General features: G+C 43.6%; 1 protein-coding gene across 1 annotated transcript in view; it reads right to left on the bottom strand.

Moving 5' to 3' along the window:
- SLC9A9 (solute carrier family 9 member A9) overlaps window positions 1-23,902 on the bottom strand; it is a 540,762-nt gene that overhangs the window by 90,494 nt on the left and 426,366 nt on the right. The window contains exon 14 of the mRNA XM_069975404.1: window positions 3-82. Within this exon, the coding sequence (XP_069831505.1) occupies window positions 3-82 (80 nt within the window). The remainder of the gene's footprint in view (window positions 1-2; window positions 83-23,902) is intronic.

Below are 23,902 nucleotides of genomic sequence, written 5' to 3'. Positions count from 1 at the left end.
ACTTGTGATCAAAACCATACCACATTCTGAACAGCCGGGCGCTCTCTTCCTTTGTGGAACCTTCATTTGGGTTTTCTGTCCTCTGTTGAACAAAGCAAATACAGCTTGGTCATTAACTACAGTATTAAAAAAAAAATCTTATTGCTATATAACAAGCCCCCATTGTATATTCTAAGTACTAAGTAACATATATATATATATATATATATATATATATATATATATATATGTTCAGACATCTCATCCTGAATAACAAGGACAATAACCAGTCTTCTCCATTATGTGTGTTGGCTCAGTAGTCTTCGATATTCATGAGCATCAGCACACTCTGTCCAGCGGCTTCTGATTGATCTGGTTGATTAGCTATGTGTCTATAGGCAGACAGCTTACAATAGGAAGCAAGAGGGCAGAGAGATTGGTGTAGCACAAAGCCCAGTCTCTCTATATCAGGAAAATGGCTGAACAGAATGATATAAATAATACACCATTCACAAATCAGCATTTCTGTCACTAGTTTATGCTACTCTCATTAAAGGCAGCATAAATCTAGTGACAGATATTCCCTTTACATTTGACAGGTTAACTTAGAATTTAGCAAAGTGTAAGAATTATAATATCTGGTAATTATTTTTCTGTTCGCATCATTTTGATATTTTTGTAACATTCCTCTTTGCATTTTGTTTACATTTAATTTATTTTATTTTTTTATTTCTGATGGATGTCAGAGCAGGTATCTTTGTCATAAGTGACCTGCACAATGCTAATGTAGTGACTTAGGAGACCAGAGATTTTATACTCCCTTGGAACTCATATCATTTGGCCACCTCTATGTTGGGGCATATTTCTCAGTATATTTTCCATTTTAGATTTGCCTTGCAGATCTCATGGACTGTGGACAGTCTCAAAAACAGTATTGTAATAATCAGCAAGAGCACGATCCAGAGTACTTACCTTACGTAATGTAAATTTATTTAGAAAACATGGAACACGGACGATAGTAGCCCTAGTCCATGTGCCGTATTGTAAATGAATTTACACTACGTAAGTACTCATTCCCATTGTTGGTTACTTGTTTGGTCTTTGTTCACACTACACGCACCACTTAGTTTTCTCCATGGTCCACCTGCACCCATCAGTTTAAGCTTTCCTATCAAATGCCACATCCTTTACCTGCCATTGCTAGCATTTTATTAGTAGTACTGCTGAAAGTTTTAGGCTCTTAGCAACATGCTCACTCACATACGCTGTAATGAACTAATATTGTGTTTAAGGTTCCTCTAGAAACTGCACAGTTGGTTTTCCAATAGTCAGGTGATATAGTCATCTGACCATAATGTGACTGCTCCATGTGACATCCTTTACGATATGCAAAATAGCTCTCTCACACACCTTGAGAATGTGGCTTTTCCTTAAAGTCAGTGTTTAACTATCAGTCTTAGAATATTAACTAAGGGGAAGTAAAACAGTGAATCGAAGGGAACACCACCTTCTTAAGGTGGTATAAGAGAACTATTTTTCATGTTCTTTTTTCCCTGTATTCCTAAAGTAGTAGCAGGAATGGCCTTAAAGTCTAAATTGTTCTTTTATTCAAATTCTATTTTCTGACTGTAGTTTTTTTTAATTTCACATTTTGTACACTGTTATGGGGTGCCCATCTTGCCTGGGATGTTTTTAACAGCATTTAGTGACATACTTTGCAGCAAGACTCATGGACATAGACAACAATAGACAGAGTCTGTCCCATTGGGATGAATGTGAAGCATTAGTGAGCTCAAGGTCATTCCACAGGGAGCTGCTATTGTTGACTCTATCTACATGTTGCTGCAATGCTGACCAAATTTTCTTACAGCAGCTTCCTCTTATCACCAAAGACAGAACAGGAAGTCTCAACTTAGTTTTAGCCCCAGTAGTGAGAATGAAAACTGCAAGATCTCAGGATTATTTTGTAATATAGATAGTAAAATGGAAAATTAGAAAAAACATCACCAAATATTCTTAAAAAATATATATTTAGGGTACAAACCCACTTGACGTATTTGCTGCGTGAATCAGTCTTAAAAATAAGCAGGCAAAACGCAGGTTGGCTTTATACAATTGTTCTGTGTTAAAATACGCAATTGCGTATTTTTGAAGCATGAAGCTACATGCGTTTTTCGCACAGGTTGTTAACAACTGATGCTTTGCTAACAACAAGCTTCATGCTTCAAAAATACGCAATTGCGTATTTTAACGCAGAACAATCGTATAAAGCCAACCTGCGTTTTGCCTGCTTATTTTTAAGACTGATTCACGCAGCAAATACGTCAAGTGGGTTTGTACCCTTAACATAAAACCTAACATAACACATTCCCTTTAATATGCCTATGATCCCTTAGAGTGACATGTTACCCGTGGCTGTGTTATTCTTATAAAGCTATAGGTCTCATGGAGGTAAACATTAGTGGTGACAGCGTAATGTTTTTGACACACAAATATTGATACCTGAGTAAATCGTAACTCCAGGAAAAAAAAAGAAAATATATCTGTTACCTAAGGTGTATGCACCATATACCCCACCTCCACAGATTAAGTTCTTTAGTGGCCACCAGTCCTGAGATCTCCTGGCATCTTTTTGCAGGCCATAACTGAATGCTAAGCTCTTTATGTACTACTAGGGTATGCACATGAGGCTGGGTTTGACAGACACAAAACATGGTCGACCTCATTTTTGTTTCCGTAAAAAAAAACTGATCTGTTAAACGGATTGCAAAAATGTAGTGTGGACCCAGCCTAAGAAACAAAGCTGCATGGAACTTGTGCATGCTGCAGACAGCAAGATATCTCAGGATCAGCTGTGACCAAAGTTTTACTTGAGGGAACTTCAGGTACGCATATAGACTTTATTTTCAAGGAAAAGCCCCTTATAATGTAATGTAAGTCCATAGATATGTAATGTATATTACATATCTAATATATATATTATATATATATATATATATATATATACACAAATGCCTGGCCGCCCTTGTATCCTACTGGTATTACTGTATCTGCTTCTCTGCCTCTCAGATCTCGCTGCTGTGTGATGTTTTTTATTCATTTTTATTTGATGTGCGTTAGAACAGGGGTAGTCTTATACTACGGCGAGTATATCCCAAACCCTGCATTTTAACTAAAAAAGTTGGGGGCTGTCTAATATGCCCAGTCGTCTCATGCGCCGGAAAATACGGGTATATATATATATATATATATATATATATATATATATATATATATATAATTATTTTTTTACAGCATTTATTTGTATTCAAGCAAGACACCATTATGACCCATTCCAATACTGACTTCCAATGTGAGAGCACAGTGTGAGCCTCATTATTCTTATTTCGCATCTATATAATAATCTACACAAATTGCATGTCACTGCTCAAAAATAAAAAGCATTTACAAGCATTTTTTTGCATATGCTTATCAGTCTTTAAAATTTCCCTTACAACATAAAAATTTATGATGTACAAGGTTAATCGAGTCCATTTTTTTGACAATGTCTATAATTCAATAATAACAGGCTTGTCACATGATAGCTAAACATTTACTGGTATCTGATCTTGTCAGTTTGCAATATATGTAATGTATTCATTGTGATTGAAGAAGAGTCGTAATTTACTATGCACACAATTTAATATGGATTTAAATGAATATTCCTATTTAGTAATGGTATGGTATATTGCTAGGATATGTTAAAACATTATGATCAGTGGGCGTCCAAAGTCTAAGATCCCAGTGGATTTTTCTACAGGACACTTGCTGTGCGAGGGACTGTTCATTGAAGTGAATAGGGTTATACTGCAATTCCCTGCACAGCCCTTGTGGACGTGTATACAATGAGCTAAAGCATCATGATGAAGAATGGAAGGCTAGTAGGTTCTCAGAAACATTCCAACTTACAAAATATACAGAGCTCCTTTGCTATATGGTGGCGGCTTCTTAAACCTTTTTATACTGGAGCTTTACCCAACAGTGATGCCTGGGCCTCATCATCTGTGGTGAAGGTCTATGCAAAAATTTAAATAAGTACAAAATGAGTCAATAATGTTCCTAAACTAGAGATAAGGGAAAGGACCAGGGACAGGACGGTGCTGCTTACAGTCACTTTTGTGAAAACTTCCTTCCCAGCTGTGCCTCACCAGCAGCTAGGGGGCACCTCACTGGTTAAAAAAAAGAGGTTTCAGGTTGATGTTTTTTCAGGACTCCCTGCATTCAACTTCTTCAGCCACTGGTAATCCAATGCAGAGCATTGGGTTTGGTCAAATCCCAAGCATGCTCAAGGTTTGCACATGCCCATTGGCAACCACAAGTATTGCATCCAAGGGACTGTGACACCACAATGCCAATGTTTAGGAAAAACCTACAGGCAATCATCATCTGGTCACCTTGCTGGAAACCTTAAGGTGCCCATACATCCTACACTAAAGTTGACTGAGCCTGCCACCACCGGCAGTATCAGGTGTATGGTTGCTGCTTAAAGATAATTGGGGGGAATCTACACAACCAGATTACATGTGCATGTGGAGGAGGGTTGGGTGTGATGGCCATGTTGAATATTCATGAGGATGGGGAGGATGTGGGAGAGCACCATTACTAAAAATATGTAAGCACCTTCAGAGGAACATAGAGTGAAGTTAAATCTTTGCCTCAAACTTTCAAAAAATCTTTTGGTGAAGTATATTGTTTCACTGATTGTCCACAACTGCGTCTGTAATATGTTTATCAAGTTGCTTAACACGTTTTATCAGATCAGGAAATGTGAAAAAAAATTGTAGGAAGGTAAAGTTTTCTATTCTGAGCATATGTGTTCAGATGAAATGCGGAGAGAAGAAGGCAAAGTCAAGGAAACTGGCATGTTTGTCTCAAGAGGGAGAGCGCTGGCACTAGCAGAGCTCCCCTCTAGGAAAAGCCATTCACAGTTGTTCTAAAAAAGATTTTGTTGCCATGGGTACCGATGTAACAGAGAGAATTGAAAAGGAATAAAAGCTTTTAGGGAGCATGGATCAGGTTTGTTCAAACCATTTTACTTTACTTAAATTTGCAATTAACCCTCTGACTTTTTTATCTCTTCCTTATTCATACGTGCAACCTCATATGGAATATAAAATCTCAGTATATTTCTTTGGTGCGGAATGGCATTCAATGGAAATCATACCAGCACGCTGTAGGTTTTAGAAATACAGGTCAGATCTCCTTGGTGTGTTGCGTATGGAGTGTGCGTGAATTTCCTAGCACGCCAATTACTGCTTATTCTAATTGTAAGCTAAATACCGTCCCTACGTCCGATGAGTTCAATGCACTGAAACAATTAACAGGTCACAGATTGCTGGATCGTTTCCAGAAATCAACGTTGATATACTTCGAATTGGATTCGTAACTGGCCACAATTAATATTAGAGTCTTTGTCAGTTTCCCCTAAAGTTATTGCCGTGAATAGCAATAGGTTTCTCCAGGAGTACATAAACTGTAAACCTTGTGATACCTTGTGATATGCTGAATATGGAAAAAAAGGTTGTGGTCAACTATTGGCACCATGTACAATAAAATAAAATACTTGGAAAGAAAATTGAAAACATTGACACTGGGTTGGCATTGGATTATTGGTCCTTGTAATTAATTTGAAATTAGACTTATATGTTCCCGCCTTGTCTGTGCTAATGTTACCCTCAGTAGCCTATAAATGGTGGCTTTGATGTAAAAAAAAAAAAGCCTTTTCTATACCATGTTCCTTGTTCACAATGGGGAAAACAATAGTGCTGTCTAAGCAGGTTCTTGGTGATAATATCACTTTTTGCCTGAAGTCTAAAGGATACAAGACTTAGGCATCCTAAGTTTGAAATGTTATTAGGAGAATTGCTACTCATGGAACAGTCAACAACTTTCCAGGATGCCGTGAAAACAGATAAAGTGATGAGAGATGAAACTATGTCCAACATTTACTTCGGCTTCAACCTTTACCATTACACTGAACAAAACAGGGCTCTATGGATAAAGGCCAAGAAGAATGCCACTGCTGCTTAAAGCGGGGAGTAGAAGGAGCAAATGCTACAAGCTACATAGACAATCTCTACAATGAAAATGTTCTACTATGAACGATCTACCCTGGCTCTGAGCATAAATAATGGGTGCTGAAGGCCATACAGGACATTTATAGCTATTTCCACAACAGTGCAGTGCTAAACTGTGAGGATAGAATGGCTTCATAGAGGATGAATGGAGCATAGAATGGGGTAGCTACATAGGTAGGATGAGGGGCTCCATACATTGCAGTGGCTACTGAATTCCACTCCTCAGATGGGAACACCCCTTTAAGGCTGCTGTTTTTTTTTGTGTTTTTTTTTTTTTGCCAAAGGCGGAAATGGATCTAGCAGGAAACGGATATTATTTCTTGGAGTGGACGATTATGTGAATACATTTTTAACTCAACAAATTGTTACCATTTTTAGGAAGAAGGTTGTCTGGGCCTTGAGGACTAAAATATTCCTTGAAATTTTTAAATTTTTAACCCTTTATCTGTCCATCTCTAGGTAGGACAGTTTTTAGTTTAACCTCGGCCAAAGATTATTTGTTTATGAGCTGCACCTAACCCCCTTTTTCGGATATTATTTCTTACTCTCTATTTCCAATTCATTTTAATTCCGCTCCTAGTTTTGTCACCCCCCCCCCCCCCTTACTCGATGTGCAGTTCTTCACATCATCCACAAGCTTAGATGCTGTACATTAAATATATATCTGTATAAAACTTGGGGCCCAACTGCCTCAAAGTTTGAGGAGGAGTCCTAAGGGTGTGTTTACATGTATGTTTTGTTTTTTTGTTTTATTTTTTTGCAACACTTTGGACAAAATAGTGACCGACGTGCAGTTTTAGCCACAGATTTGCATATAACCATTAGGCGTCCACCCTTGAGAGCCAATCACAAACAGTAAAATTTGAACACCAAATCTCATTGAAACTGGCTGTGTGTATTCTGAAAATATTTTAGGCTTAACACACAATAAGTGTACTAAACATATGGAGCTGATTCATTCAAGACTGAAGGTCTTCATGGACTGTACATGATGTTTTATTTTGGCAGTGCTTATTGCTGGCTCCAGCTCTGATGATTCTGTCACTTTGTATAATGATCTTCTTACAAACTGTTACCTTTATAAATCTGTCATTCCTTAACCCTAAACCAATGTGGACATCAGTAATAAAGTGTCCACTTCCATTTATCTCTGTCAGAGAGTTTTGAGTCATGATTCCCTGGTGAGCTTTAGATTTTTCTTTTTTATTAAATATTCAAGATGATATTATTATCCTGTGTTAAAGACTTGGTGGTCACCGGGTTTCCTTCTCTGACATAAGGAAAAGTTATTTCCTCCAGACCAATCCTAAATATGTTCAGATGGGGCAGGGAATAATCGGCCCCTCTGGTCGCTGTGACGTCGTCCAAGAAACTGTGCTCCATTATAAGGAACAAAGAAATTCATATGTAGGAGGTAACAAAGCATGAGGGAGTGGGACATTATTGCAGAACGCATTCTCACATTTGTTTTTAAGTTTCAAAATCAGCTTTGAATATATTTCAACACATGATAATATTCCAAAAGCTTTACACTTTGCTGTTAGGATTGTGCAGTAACCTGGTGTGAACTGGGCCTGTTTTGCTTTTGTGTGACACACCCGCTTGCTTCTCAGCTTCCTGGCAATGCAGGAGTTAAGCTGAAAAGCTGTGGGACTTGATTTACACAGCTGGGTGATCTGTTTGATTGACTGGTTTCCTCTGCCTGTCTGCAGCCTGGAGGATCAGAGCGCCGGTCCAATTAGGATCCGGACCAGGCTCTTGGTCAGCATAAAACAAAGCTGAGGTAGTGTCTCAGAGCTGGATATTAGATTAATACCCTGATCCCAGCTTTCCCGTGTCTATTCCTGTGATTCCCTACCTAACTCCCTCTGATTGCTCGACTTGTTATCTTACCTTCCGCCTGACTTTAGACTATCCGATTTGGTTGCTGATTTTGTACTGTGTTGCCCGTTTGGTTTTGACTTAGCTTGTTTACTATCCCATATTGTGTTTGTCTGTCTGTCTTGTTCTGTGTTCCACATATACAGCATAGGGAACGCTTTTGTGGTTGTCCACGGCTACCTTGGGCCAACTAAGGCAAGTAGGTAGGGACAGTGGGTGGGTTGGGACCTGGGGCCCACTATCTTGTACTGTCTGTACTTCCCTGTCTTGACAGGCGCCTTTAAAGTCTTTACATCTAAATCCTCCATTTACACTATATTCAAAGCTAGGTTCACGCTACATGTTGGCACTGTATTTGGCCATGTGTCTTGAAACTGGCCAAATGTACCAGACATACAAAACTATATATGCTTATATAACTGGATATGTCTGCCATTGATTTCTAATTAAAAACATCTATACAATGAAATATACCTTTTTTACATAGAAGTAATAAGACCCATAACAAAACTTGGGAACCCCATTCCTCCTCAGAGCTTTGACTTGCTAATATTTAATTTCAAGTTAATGTTCACTGTAAATTTATAATAGATCTTTAGGAGAAGCACGTGATATGGCAGTGCCCATGTGGGGTGTAAGTTCTTTATGAGTATAGTACTAACACTGGATACTATAATATCCAATGTATTTATAGCAGACAACAGAAATACATATAGTGATGATTCTCTTCCGTAAAGCTTTCTTATCCCTGCTTTCCTTTACACAGCCAATCACTAGGTAACTCAATACATATGTGTAGGCATGCTGAGTAACTCAACAAGTTCGACTTCAGGCTAAACTCAGGAGTGGAGTTAAAGGGCCATGATCATTGTAAGCGAGCCTATTACATGACTCGAGAATCAGTCAGCAAGAGATATCTGTGCAGTTCTTGCTTTATATGGAAAATAACAAACATTATACTTACCTGTCCAGGCTTCCCCAGTGTCCTACTGCCTATTCCCTGCTCATCGCACTCATCGCTGGAGCTGTCTCTAAAGTAACAGGCTGCTCAACCAATCACTGACCGAGACAGGACAGCGCCTCAGCCATTGATTGGCTGAGTGGCATGTCACTTCAGAGATGGCTTCAGTGGCAGCTGTGGTAAGTGGGGAAAAGGCAGCAGAACACCGGGGGAGCCTGGACAGGTAAGTACTGTATAATGTTTATTATTTTCTTCACACTATCATTAGGCATTGGCCACACATTACTATTACACAATGTACACCCAGAGGCCAATGATTTTTAAACCTGCTGAAAGACAATGTTCAGCCAATGGCTGATCGCTGTCTTTATTTTATAGAGCGATATCTGTTTGAATTGGCCTGATTAGGCAGATAATCTGTGTAATAGGACCTAATGTACCCTCTAGCTTTTTCACCCTGTATCCTCCTTTATATTGTATAAGCTGGATTTCTGTTCCTAGACCTAAAGGCTATCAGGTCACTTTCCAAGAGTGGTCCCATGGAGGATAGCATCTGGCCAGGCAGACCATATAGTTCCTGTACCACCTGCAGAGAAAAAGGTAAATGTAGTATGGTGGTGCAGGTAAAAGTGCTAGGGTGGAAAGCACGCTGTCTGCCAAGTAGCAAAGTCAGGTTCAGACACAAGACTCATGGCAGGAAACACAGGTTCTAGGTCAGCGGTCCAGGTCATGCACAAGAGAGTTAGCATAGTACGCAGGGGTAAGGAATAGGCAATGCCAAGTAAGCAGGCACATGTCAGATACAGGATAGCGTATAAGGAACACAAATTGTACTATGGTAAAACCAAACTACTGCTCAGGCATAGGTGCATGGGTGGAGCGGCCTTAAGTAGGTAGCACCAATCAGGGATAGGTGGAAGACATTACAGGCATGTGCACAGTATTATGGCAACAAATCAGACCACTGAACCAAGTTAGACATATAGGAAGGAAAACAAAAGGGGTGGAGAGGGCACCTCGTGTAATCCTGGAAAATATAAATAGTGGTCAAGAGGTGTAGAGGTACTCTCGCCTGGGTGCCACTTGGGCTTTATGCATATAGCCGCTTATAGGGGTAAATGATGAATCCTGACGGATGTTTTGTGTGCACGAGATGCACCCGCAGAGGGGGCCTGAACTGGTAAAAGGTGAAGAAAAAAAACACAAAGATGAATCCTGGTGCTGCCACATAAAATCTTCCACAGGATAGTAGTAAAATGAAAGGTGGTTTATTGTATAAAACCAATAACTGCATAAAAACAGCAATAATACGGTTCCAACTCCCGAAATGTGTTATTGCTGTATTTATGTGTTTTATACAATAAAACACCTTTTATTTTACTACTATCCTGTGGAAGATTTTATGTGGCAGCGCCAGGATACATCGTTGTGGCTTTTATTTCTTTGCTATTGACCCCTGCTGATATCATTATAGTTATCTATAAATCTATAAATTAAGCTATATATTAATCTAGCCTAAGGCTATGTTCACATTCTCTAAAAACACCGGCCGTTGTCTTAGATGTTCACCTGGCCGATACTGCAGTATGGGCCGGATGAACATAATTTTATTTTAATTGCAAAACGGGCACCTTCGGGTGTGCCCACAATCCAATTGACCATTGACCACAGTGTAAAGTATGTCCGAGAGCAGGCTGGTGCAGTGTGTATTTTAGTCTGTCAGGTAGGAGCTGTAGCTGTACTTCTGTAATACTAGCGTCTGCTAACTGCAGTAGGGTGCATGTAACATCTAAGACTGATTTTGTCAGATACTATAGCATTGCACTGAACTACATTAGTATAGATACATTAGTATAGATATTCATCCATCAGCAACTCCATCAGTAATTTTAAAATTAGCGTGCACTTTTTATTACCCTGTGTTACTAAGCTTAAAGAGTCACTGTCGTATTTTTTTTTTTTTTTTTGCAGAAATCAATAGCCCAGGTGATTTTAAGAAACTTTTTCCCAGGTCCCCTCCCTCCTTCCTCTTTTCCATTCACTGCAAAAAATCTAAAAATTGTGACTTGTTGCATCAGACGTACCCAGTCTGTTCTAGGGAGAGGGGAGGGGAAGGAGGGAGTTAGCGGACAGAGGAAAGCAGATAACAGAGGATTACAGGCATAGATCTGGGTGACAGCCCTAATCAGAGCTCAGAGAGATCAGTGGTAACTGTCAAAGGAGATAGAGGGTGAGGTATTTGTAGATTAACTCTTTGTTGTCCTGTTTTGGTCTTTTATTTAGCTCTCTCCATAGGAGAACAAAGAAGACAGGGGGGAGAGCTTTTTCATGATAAAAATGCATTTTTCGCATAATAAACCCAATTACAAAGTTTCTTAAAATCGCTTGGACTATTGATTTCTGCAAAAAAAAATTCACGACACTTTAACCCCTTAGTGACCACCGCACGTATTTAACGGCGGCCACTAATGGGATTTATTCCAATGCGTAGGCCTTTTAACGGTGGACGGATCGGAATAAATTAACACCCGGCGGCGGCAGCAGAGCGGGGGATCAGCGGTTAGTGTGACAGCTGACCCCCCCCGAAACTGCCCGGAGCAGAGGATTCTCCGCTCTGAGCAGTTTAACCTGTTAAATGCCGCTGTCAAACCATGACAGTGGCATCTAACGGGTTCCGGTCGGCGCCGTGGGTCACTTACACGATCGCGATGTCCCGCGCTGCCGTACGGTGTCCTGGTGGTCTCCATGGTGATCCGGGGTCCTAATGAAGGTCCCCGGGGTCATCATGGAGATGCCTCATGCTGACAGGGGTGGCCGTGGCTATTGCCTGTCAGCAGGGGTGATTCTAGCCTCTCTGCTGCCCGAGGCGAACTATAGAATGACGCCCCCCCCCCCCCCGTCAATCCGCCCACATTATAATCCACTACTGCCCCCCCCCCCCCCCCACTGCTGTCCCCAATAAACATAATGTTTGGTCCCTTGCTGCACAGAGGATGTCAGGAGAGGAGGAGGCTGACTTTATAGGAGAGGTCCCAGCAGCACAGAGGATGTCACGAGAGGAGGGGGCTAATCCTATAGGAGAGGTCCCAGCAGCACAGAGGATGTCAGGAGATGAGGGTGCTAATCCTATAGGAGAGGTCCCAGCAGCACAGAGGATGTCAGGAGAGGAGGGTGCTGATCTTTTAGGAGATGGTCCCCCTCTTCCCCCCTTATAGATGGTCCCCCTCTTCCCCCCTTATAGATGGTCCCCCTCTTCCCCCCCTTATAGATGGTCCCCTCTCCCTTATAGATGGTCCCCCTCTCCCCCCCTTATAGATGGTCCCCCTCTCCCCCCTCCCTTATAGATGGTCCCCCTCTCCCCCCTCCCTTATAGATGGTCCCCCTCTTTCCCCTCCCTTATAGATGGTCCCCCTCTTCCCCCCTTATAGATGGTCCCCCTCTTCCCCCCCCCTTATAGTTGGTCCCCCTCTTCCCTCTCTCCCCCCCTTATAGATGGTCCCCCTCTCCCCCCCCTTATAGATGGTCCCCCTCTCCCCCCCCCTTATAGATGGTCCCCCTCTCCCCCCCCCCCCTTATAGATGGTCCCCCTCTTCCCTCTCTCCCCCTCCCTTATAGATGGTCCCCTTTCCCTTATAGATGGTCCCCCTCCCCCCCTTATACATGGTCCCCCTCTCCCCCCTCCCTTATAGATGCCCCCTTATAGATGGTCCCCCTCTTTCCCCCTCCCTTATAGATGGTCCCCCTCTCCCCCTTATACATGGTCCCCCTCTTCCCCCCCCTTATAGACGGTCCCCCTCCCGCCCCTCCCTTATAGATGGTCCCCCCCTTATAGATGGTCCCCCTCTTTCCCCCCTCCCTTATAGATGGCCCCCCCCCCTTATAGATGGTCCCCCTCTTTCCCCCCTCCCTTATAGATGGCCCCCCCCTATAGATGGTCCCCCTCTTCCCTCTCCCCCTCCGTTATAGATGGTCCCCCCCCCCTTATAGATCGTCCCCCTCTTTCCCCCCTCCCTTATAGATCGTCCCCCTCTTTCCCCCCTCCCTTATAGATGGCCCCCTTCCCCCCCCTACCTTATAGATGGTCCCCCTCTCCCCCCCCCCCTGCACAGCAGATAAAACAAAAACAAAAAACAGCACACAACTCACCTGCCCTCCGTTCCCCCGTCGAGCCTCTCTGGTCTGGTCCCGGCTGATGTGCGGCTGCCCGGGGTGTCCCGTCCTGTCCCCGGCAGCGCGCGCATCACAGAGCTCCCCGTGCGCCTGTGCCTGTGACTTCCGGCGCACGGGGAGCATATGTAATGAGATGCTGTGAGCGGGGGAGACTGTATTCATAAGCGCCGCGCTGTAGTATCAGCACCGCGCGGCTGATTTAGTACATAGTAACATAGTAAATAGGGTTGAAAGAAGACAAGAGTCCATCAGGTTCAACCTAGGAAAATCCTACTGTGTTGATCCAGGAAGGCGAAAAACCCCTATGGGGCAGAAGACAAACGCCCCACCACAGGGAGAAACTCCCCCCCCTCCCCCGACTGCAATGGCAACCAGAACAATCCCCGGATCAACGTATCACCAGAAATCTAATGCCCATAACTTGTAATATTATATTTTTCAAGAAAATCATCCAGGCCTCCCTTGAACTTATTTAATGAATCAGCCATGACAACATCATGTGGCAGAGAGTTCCACAGTCTTACCGCTCGTACAGTAAAGAACCCGCGTCGATGCTGATGATGAAATCTTCTTTCCTCTAGACGTAGAGGATGCCCCCTTGTCATTGTTACAGACCTAAGAGTAAAAAGACCACTACAAAGATCTCTGTACTGTCCATTCATATATTTGTACATTGTGATCAGATCGCCCCTAAGACGTCTTTTTTCTAGCGTAAATAACCCCAAGCGTGATAACCTGTCCTGGTACTGTAACCCACCCATTCCCTTAATGACCTTTGTTGCCCTCCTCTGCACCCGCTCTAGTTCAGCTGTATCCTTCTTATATACCGGTGCCCAAAACTGTACACAGTATTCCATGTGTGGTCTGACCAGTGATTTATAAAGAGGCAAAACTATGTTCTCATCTTTAGCATCTATACCTCTTTTGATGCACCCCATTATTTTATTAGCCTTGGCAGCTGCTGCCTGGCACTGATCACTAAAGTTGAGTTTACTGTCCACCAATACCCCCAGGTCCTTTTCGGAAGTAGTTTTACCCAGTGTTTTATTATTTAGCACATAACTGTACTTATTATTTCTATGGCCCAAATGCATAACCTTACATTTATCCACATTAAACTTCATTTGCCATTTCTCCGCCCAAGCCTCTAGCTTCTCCAAATCCCTCTGTAATATGATATTATCCTCCTCTGTACTGATTACTTTACCCAGTTTAGTATCATCTGCAAAAATGGAGATTCTACTCTGTAGCCCCTCTACAAGATCATTAATAAAAATATTAAAAAGAAGTGGACCCAACACTGACCCCTGTGGTACCCCACTAGTAACTAAAACCCAATCTGAATATGTTCCATCAATGACCACCCTCTGTTTTCTATCACACAACCAGTTACTTACCCATTTGCATACGTTTTCCCCGAGTCCCAGTATCCTCATTTTGTAGACCAACCTTTCATGCGGCACAGTATCAAATGCCTTTGAAAAGTCCAGATACACAACATCCACAGCCTCCCCCAGGTCCAGTCTATAACTTACCTCTTCATAGAAGCCGATCAGATTAGTCTGACAGGACCGATCCCTCATAAATCCATGCTGGTGCTGCGTCATAAGATTATTTTCATTAAGATACTCCAGTATAGCATCTCTTACAATCCCCTCAAATACTTTACCTACTATAGATGTTAGACTTACAGGCCTGTAGTTTCCAGGATCACTCCTTGACCCCTTCTTGAATATTGGTACCACATTAGCTATGCGCCAGTCCTGTGGAAGAATCCCTGTCGTAATAGAATCTTTAAATAATAGGAATAACGGTCTGTCCAACACAGTATTTAATTCTTGCAAAACCCTAGGATGGATACCTTCTGGGCCCGGTGACTTATGGATTTTAATGTTTTTAAGGCGTCTTCCCACTTCTTGTTGTGTTAGGCAGGTGAGATTTATGGGAGGATTAACATTATCCCTAGTCATGTCGTCTGTTATGGGATTCTCCTCTGTGAATACAGTAGAGAAGAATGTATTTAGTAGATTGGCCTTTTCCTCTTCCCCCTCCACCATTACACCCAGATTATTTTTGAGGGGACCAACATTTTCGGTTTTAAGTCTTTTGTTATTTATATAGGTGAAGAACATTTTGGGATTTGTTTTACTTTCTGTGGCTATCCTTCTTTCTGTTGCTATTTTTGCTTCTTTTATTTGCGTTTTACACATTCTATTCTTCTGTCTATAGTTGCTCAATGCTTCCCCACTACCTTCTTGTTTTAGTAGTCTGAATGCTTGTTTCTTATCATTTATTGCACCCCTTACAGCTGTAGTTAACCACATTGGATTTCTCTTATTTCTACTACGTTTATTCCCATATGGTATGTGTCGTTCACACGATTTACCCAGGATGCTCTTAAATATGTCCCATTTCTCTTGTGTACTTTTATTTCTGAAGGCATTGTCCCAGTCTATGTTCCCAAGGTCCTCTCTTAGTTTTTGGAAATTAGCCTTCCTGAAATTTAATGTTTTTGTAGCCCCTCTGCTAATCATTTTATTGAAGGATAATTGAAAACTTACTATGTTATGGTCACTATTACCTAGGTGACCCCCCACCTCTATTTTTGATATTCTGTCGGGCCTATTGGTTAAGATCAGGTCCAGAAGGGCCCCCCCTCTTGTTGGTTCCTCTACTAGTTGGGAAAGGTAATTATCTTTTACTATTTCCAAAAACACGCTTCCCTTCCTGGAGCTGCAGGTTTCTGCTTTCCAGTTGATATTTGGGTAGTTAAAGTCCCCCATAATAATGACTTCCCCCTGCTTCGCTGCCGCATCTATTTGTCTTATAAGAAGATTTTCTGATTCTTCCACTATACTTGGAGGTTTATAACTCACTCCTATAAGAATTTTATTATTCTTTGTCCCTCCCCTTATTTCTACCCAAAGAGACTCCACATTATCATCACATATATCCTCCCACAGAATAGGCTTAAGGCATGATTTAACATATAGACAGACCCCTCCCCCTTTCTTATTTTTACGGTCATTTCTGAATAGACTATAACCCTGGATATTAACGGCCCAGTCATAGGTCTCGTCCAGCCATGTCTCGCTTATCCCCACTATATCATATTTCTCTTCAACCATTATGAGTTCTAATTCCTCAGCTTTATTAGTGAGGCTTCGAGCATTAGTATACATACATTTAATATATTTGTCCATATTCCCTTTCCTTTTATCACTAGTGACTATTCTAACCCCTCCCCCCGCTCCACCCCCAGTTCCATAATCTAGGCCCAGCTCTCCATCTACTCTGTCTTCACTTACTATATTGTAGTTGCCCTCCCCCCCGGTCCCTAGTTTAAACACTCCTCCAACCTCTTAGCCATCTTCTCCCCCAGCACGGCTGCACCCTCCCCATTGAGATGCAGCCCGTCCCTACCGTAGAGCCTGTAACCGACCGAGAAGTCGGCCCAGTTCTCCATGAACCCAAACCCCTCTATCCTACACCAGCTCTTGAGCCACTTATTTACCTCCCTAATCTCCCGCTGTCTCTCAGGTGTGGCTCGTGGTACAGGTAATATTTCGGAAAAAATCACCTTGGAGGTCCTAGTTTTAAGCTTCCTGCCTAAGTCCCTGAAATCATTTTTAAGGACCCGCCACCTACCTCTAACTTTATCATTGGTGCCAATGTGCACCATGACTGCTGGGTCATCGCCAGCCCCTCCCAGTAATCTGTCAGCCCGATCCGCGATGTGACGAACTCGAGCGCCAGGAAGGCAACACACTGTTCGACGATCCCGGTCTTTGTGACAGATTGCCCTGTCTGTCCCCCTACAGCGCGGCGCTTATGAATACAGTCTCCCCCGCTCACAGCATCTCATTACAGATACTGCCCGGGGGCGGGGGGGCTCCAGTACATGGTACAGTCAGGGCCGTTTTAATACATTGGTGGGCCCAGTGCACAGCCCTCAAGAGTGGGCCCCCCCTTACCTTTCTGCACATTGTATAATGTACTGAATTTGCCCCCACACTGTATCAAGAGCCCCAGTACATACAGTAGTTACCTTATAACACTATTTCCACCATTCAGTGATTACATATTACATAAAAACTGCACTAAACAAAACAGAAAGATATCACCATTGATACCATTACATAATACCGCCACACCATGACCCCTATCAGTACAACCCTATAACAGAGTGCAGTTACATCCAGTGACTCACCGGGGGTGTCTTCTCCGATCAGAGTCTGTCACCTTTTCTTTTTCTCTCCATCCAGCCTGGGCCACCTTGAAGTCTTCTCCTGGCTGTGAATCTTCTCTCCAGAATCTGCCAGACAAATATTTTAGGCTCCAACACATACAGTAGTTAGGTCCCTTGTACCCCTATACAGTAGTTACACCCCTCTGTACTCCTACATAGTTACACCCCTCTGTGCCTCCATAGTTTTAAGGTGTCCCTGTAGTATATAGACCCTCATGTGCTCCTCCAGTTATATACAGCCCTCCTGTGCGCTCCCCCATTAGTATATAGCCCCCCTGTGCACTCTCCCCAGTAGTATATAGCCCCCTGTGCTCACCCACAATAGTATATAGCCCCCCTGTGCTCTCCCCCAATAGTATATAGCCCCCCTATGCTCTCCCACAATAGTATATAGCCCCCCTATGCTCTCCCACAATAGTATATAGCCCCCCTGTGCTCTCCCACAATAGTATATAGCCCCCTGTGCTCTCCCCCAATAGTATATAGCCCCCCTGTGCTCTCCCACAATAGTATATAGCCCCCCTGTGCTCTCCCCCAATAGTATATAGCCCCCCTGTGCTCCCCCTCAATAGTATATAGCCCCCCTGTGCTCTCCATAATATATAGCCCCCTGTGCTCTCCCCCATAGTATATAGACCCCTGTGCTCCCCAATAGTATATAGCTCCCCTGTGCTCCCTAATAGTATATAGCCCCTGTGCTCCCCAATAGTATATAGCTAACCTGTGCTCCCCAATAGTATATAACCCCCTGTGCTCCCCCATAGTATATAGCCCCCTGTGCTCCCCCATAGTATATAGCCCCCTGTGCTCCCCAGTAGTATATAGCCCCCTGTGCTCCCCATAGTATATAGCTCCCCTGTGCTCCCCCATAGTATATAGCTCCCCTGTGCTCCCCCATAGTATATAGCCCCCTGTGCTCCCCCAAAGTGTATAGCTCCCCTGTGCTCCCCCATAGTATATAGCTCCCCTGTGCTCCCCAATAGTATATAGCCCCCTGTGCTTCCCAATAGTATATAGCTCCCCTGTGCTCCCCAATAGTATATAGCTCCCCTGTGCTCCCCCATAGTGTATAGCCCCCTGTGCTCCCCCATAGTATATAGCTCCCCTGTGCTCCCCCATAGTATATAGCCCCCTGTGCTCCCCCATAGTATATAGCTCCCCTGTGCTCCCCCATAGTATATAGCCCCCTGTGCTCCCCCATAGTACATAGCCCCCTGTGCTCTTCCATAGTATATAGCCCCCTGTGCTCCCCCAAAGTATATAGCTCCCCTGTGCTCCCCCATAGTATATAGCTCCCCTGTGCTCCCCCATAGTATATAGCTCCCCTGTGCTTCCCCATAGTATATAGCTCCCCTGTGCTCCCCCATAGTGTATAGCTCCCCTGTGCTCCCCCATAGTGTATAGCTCCCCTGTGCTCCCCCATAGTATATAGCTCCCCTGTGCTCCCCAATAGTATATAGCCCCCTGTGCTTCCCAATAGTATATAGCTCCCCTGTGCTCCCCAATAGTATATAGCTCCCCTGTGCTCCCCCATAGTGTATAGCCCCCTGTGCTCCCCCATAGTATATAGCTCCCCTGTGCTCCCCCATAGTATATAGCCCCCTGTGCTCCCCCATAGTATATAGCCCCCTGTGCTCCCCAATAGTATATAGCCCCCGTTCTCCCCCATAGTATATAGCCCCCTGTGCTCCCCAATAGTATATAGCCCCCGTTCTCCCCCATAGTATATAGCCCCCCTGTGCTCCCTGATAGTATATAGCTCCCCCATAGTATATAGCTCCCCTGTGCTCCCCCATAGTATATAGCCCCCCTGTGCTCCCCAATAGTATATAGCCCCCGTTCTCCCCCATAGTATATAGCTCCCCTGTGCTCCCCCATAGTATATAGCCCCCCTGTGCTCCCCAATAGTATATAGCCCCCGTTCTCCCCCATAGTATATAGCCCCCCTGTGCTCCCCAATAGTATATAGCCCCCGTTCTCCCCCATAGTATATAGCCCCCTGTTCTCCCCCATAGTATATAGCCCCCTGTGCCCCCCCATAGTATATAGCTCCCCCTGCTATATAACATTGAAAAAAACAAACACTGTTACTCACCTAGGTCCACGCGTTCCTCTTCTCTTCCCTCTTGTGGCCGCACTTCCTGCGGTCACAAGAGGCTGCACTCCCCTTACCCTCGCGCCGACGCTCCAGTGACGTCGGGCGCTAGAGGGAGAGCGCGGCCTCTTGTGACCGCAGGAAGTGCGGCCACAAGAGTGAGTGACTGACAGGGAGGGAGCCAATGGCTCTCTCTCTGTCAGTGTCGCTGCTGCTGCAGCGCTGAAGCGCCGCAGCAGCAGCGGACGGGGGCAGCGGCGGACGGGGGGGCCCTGCAGGGGGCGCCATGGAGGGGTAAGTAGATTACCCATCCATGGCGCTCCCCCATGACAGGCTGGTGGCCGGAGCCCTGTGCGACCGCATTGGTCGCACATAGCAACGGCCGGCCTGCTCGGGGGGGGGGGGGGGCCCTTTAACCAGTGGGCCCGGTGCACGTGCACCATGTGCCCTCTGGTTAAAGCGGCCCTGGGTACAGTCAGTGGCGGATTATAATGTGGGCGGCCGCCCGAACCGCTCATATTATAATCTGCCACTGAATGCCACCCCCATGAAGATAGCTGGTGGCGCCGCCTGAGGCAGACGATTCAGGTCGCCTCATCATTGCGGCGCCCCTGCCTGTCAGCATGATGCATGATACAATACACTGCAGTACATTAGGTACTGCAATGTATTGTATCAGTGATCAAAGTATTTTACACTAGTATACAGAAATGTACACTAGTGTAAAAGTAAAAAAAACGTGAAAAAAATGTGCACCAAACACAACACAGCCCCCCCAGCCCCCCCCTCCAATAATAAAAATGCATTACAATCCCCCTACACAATAAGGCTATGTTCACACTACGTAAGTTTCCGGCCGTAGCTCGTTCCGTGAAATTGCAGAAATCGCAGAAACCATCGCAGACAGCCTGTAACCACCACAGATTGCCCGTATCCACCACAGATTGCCCCAGATTGCCCTTCGCCTCCCCAGATTGCCCATCGCCACCCCAGTTTGCCCATCGCCACTCCATTTTGCCCGTCACCACCCCAGATAGCCAGTTAACACCACCAGATTGCCCGTCACCACCACAGGTAGCCAGTGAACACCCCCATATAGCCAGTAAACACCCCCAGATTGCCCGTAACCACCCCATATAGCCAGTAAACACCCTCAGATTGCCCGTCACCACCCCAGATAGCCAGTGAACACCCCCAGATAGCCAGTAAACACCCCCAGATTGCCCGTAACCACCCCATATAGCCAGTTAACACCCCCAGATTGCCCGAAACCACCCCAGATTGCCCGTAACCAACCCAGATTGGCACAGACTGCTCGTAACCACCCCAGATTGCCATTAGCCACACCAGATTGCCTGTCGCAACCTCAGATAGCCAGTAAACACCCTGAGATTGTCCATTACCACCCCAGATAACCAGTAAACACCCACATATTGCCTGTAACTAAAATGACACTCTTTCTCTTCTGAGCCCTGCTGTGTGCCCATACAGTGGTTTATGCCCACATATGGGGTACCATTGTACTCAGGAGAAGCTCCGTTACAAATGTTGGGGTGCTTTTTCTCCCCTGTTCCTAGTGAAATTGAAAAATTTCAAACTAAACTAACATGTTATTGGAAAAATTCAATTTTTTTCTTTTTTACTGTCTAGTTTTGAATACTTTCCCCCAATACCTGTGGGGTCAAAATGCTCACCACACCCCAAGATGAATTCTTTGAGGAGTGCACTTTCCTAAATGGGGTGACTTTTGGGGGGGGTTCTATTCTGCAGACATTACAGGGGCACTGCAAACGCACCTGGCGCTCAGAAACTTCTTCAGAAAAATCTGCACTGAAAATGCTAATTGGCGCTCCTTCCCTTCTGAGCCCGGCTGTGTGCCCATACAGTGGTTTACGCCCACATATTGGGTACGGTTGTACTCAGGAGAACCTGCGTTACAAAACTTGTGGTGCATTTTCTCTCATGCTTATTATGAAAATGAGATACTTTAATCTTAACAAATATATTATTGGAAAATTTCTATTTTCCATTTTTTTCTGGCCTAATTGTGAATACTTTTCTCCAGCCCCTGTAGGGTTAAAATGCTCATTATACCCCTAGATTAATTCTTTAAGGTGTCTAGTTTCCAAAATGGGGTCACTTATAGGGGTGTCCAGTATACAAGCCTCCTAAATCAACTTAAAAAAAAGAACTGGTCCCTAAAAAAAATCAGTTTTGGAAATTTCATGAAAATTTGATAAATTGCTGATACATTTCTAAGCCCCATAACACCCTAAAAAAGTCAAATATGTTTACGAAATGAAGCCAGAATAAAGAGGACATATTGATAATGTGACTTACGAACTAATTTTGTCATGTGACTTTCTTTTTTTAGAAGCAAAGAATTTCAAAGTTCATAAAGTGCTAATTTTTCAAATTTTTCATGATATTTTGATGTTTTTCACAAAAAACACACAAGACAGTGACCAAATTGTGTTACTAACATAAAGTACCATATGTTACGAAAGAACAATCTCAGAATCGCATCACTGAGCTATAAGCGCATAAAGTGAGACAGGTCAGATTTTGAAAAATGAGCCTGGTCATTAAAGGGGTTGGCCACTTTATAGTAAAATTGCTCAGTGTGCAGTATTAGTAAGTGTACTCACTGTATATACTGACAGCAGCTCCCTGTGTACCTCATAGCGCTAATATCAGACTCCCCTCCTCCGGGCTGTGCTGCCCTGCTCTGTGGTGTTTTGGTCCATAAGATTGCTTACATGGAGGAGCATGTGACCATGCCCCGCCCCCCAGTGTCCACCACTGAACCTGTATATGTCTGTGAAGGACACAGTGGACAGGGCATGGTCACTTGCTCCACCATGTCGGCCATTTTATGGACTAAAACAAAACAGAGCAGGGCACCACAGCCTGGTGAAGGGGAGTCTGATTTTAGCTCTATGAGGTACACAGGGAGCTGCTGTCAGTATATACAGTGAGTACACTTACTAATACTTTGTACTGACCTATTTTACTATAAAGTGGCCAACCCCTTTAAGGTCCAAATAGGCTTGGTCCCTAAGGGGTTAACTTTTGGTAAATATAGAGCGTTCTATAGGGGCACCTTGAGTGTCCTTATGGTTATATATTGTGATTGCCCTCCAAACGTTATGCCCACTTTAGTTATTTTTAGTACTTTACACTGTGAGCACAGCCTATTTACTACCGCCGCTTTTCACCGAACTGCGGCTGTAGACAATAAGCATGTCAATTATTTTCTGAGGCCACAGTGAATAACGACTGTAGTGTATACACTATGGCCGTTGTCCCATTAACTTTAATTTAACTGAACACTGTTAGTAAACAATGGCCGTTGTTCCAACCTCCAACAACGACCATTGTTTAACGAAAAAATACAGTGTGTGAACTTGGCCTAAATGTCTTTTCAAGGTTTCAATATTAATGGAATGATTTTATCAACTGAGATGATTTATTATTTTCCTGTCAAATCTTCCAGATTATTTTTTGTAGACATCATATGTAAAATCTAAGAACATTTTTACTTTGTTACTAAGTGCAAATGTAGAGCAATAGCTAACAGAGTCTGCACATTAGGGTAAATTCACACGGGCGTCTCGCATAAGAAATCCGCCGCTAATCCGCAATATACATATTAATAATAATAAGAATAATATGTGTACTGCGGAATAGCTGCGGATTTCTTGTGCGAGACACCCGTGTGAATTTACCCTTTGGGTGCGTTCACACCTACAGGATCTGCAGCAGATCTGCAGCAGATTTGATGCTGTGTTCAGTTATTTAAATGAAATCTGCTGCAGAAAATCAGCTGCAGATCCTGTAGGTGTGAACGCACCATTAAACAGTATTTACCCCAGTGCATATCCAGGAATTGGCATATACTGTATTTAACCATGCAGGTTGTGATATTTTGGGGTCTGAATTCTACAAAGTACAGCAGAAAACAGGTCGGTTACAAATAGTAATGGGAAAAAAAACCTCCACAAAATCTGCAGCTATAAAAACATTTGTAACACCTACATGGACCATGTAAAGTATTACAAACTGTCTAAATAAAGGCCTTTTAGCTATTTTGATCCAGCTACACACTATTCTTTGCAGACTGATGTATTATGTGACTGTGTCAAATGCTTAAAAATGTCGCTATCCATTGAAAACGCCAATTCCAGATTCCAAATCACTTCTTCATAAGAGGCCAGTAGATTTGTTTGACATGATTGTTCCTTCATAAAGTCTTCTGGATGTTGGCGATTATATTATTTTCTTTCTAGCTAAATATGTTTTATATACTGATCTGTAGTTGCCAGACCGCGACTTAAGTCACTTAAACACAAAGCACATTCTATCTCAAGAACAAAGTGTTTTTTAATGTTTAAAAGTAAAAAGTCATAAAATGAATGGCGAGCAACAAACATGCTATAAACACAAAGGAT

The sequence above is a fragment of the Dendropsophus ebraccatus genome, chromosome 6 (assembly GCF_027789765.1).
Source record: "Dendropsophus ebraccatus isolate aDenEbr1 chromosome 6, aDenEbr1.pat, whole genome shotgun sequence".
In the NCBI taxonomy this organism is placed as follows: domain Eukaryota; kingdom Metazoa; phylum Chordata; class Amphibia; order Anura; family Hylidae; genus Dendropsophus; species Dendropsophus ebraccatus.
The sequence above is the reverse complement of the archived record's forward strand: the minus strand, read 5'-3'. Positions and strand labels throughout refer to the sequence as shown.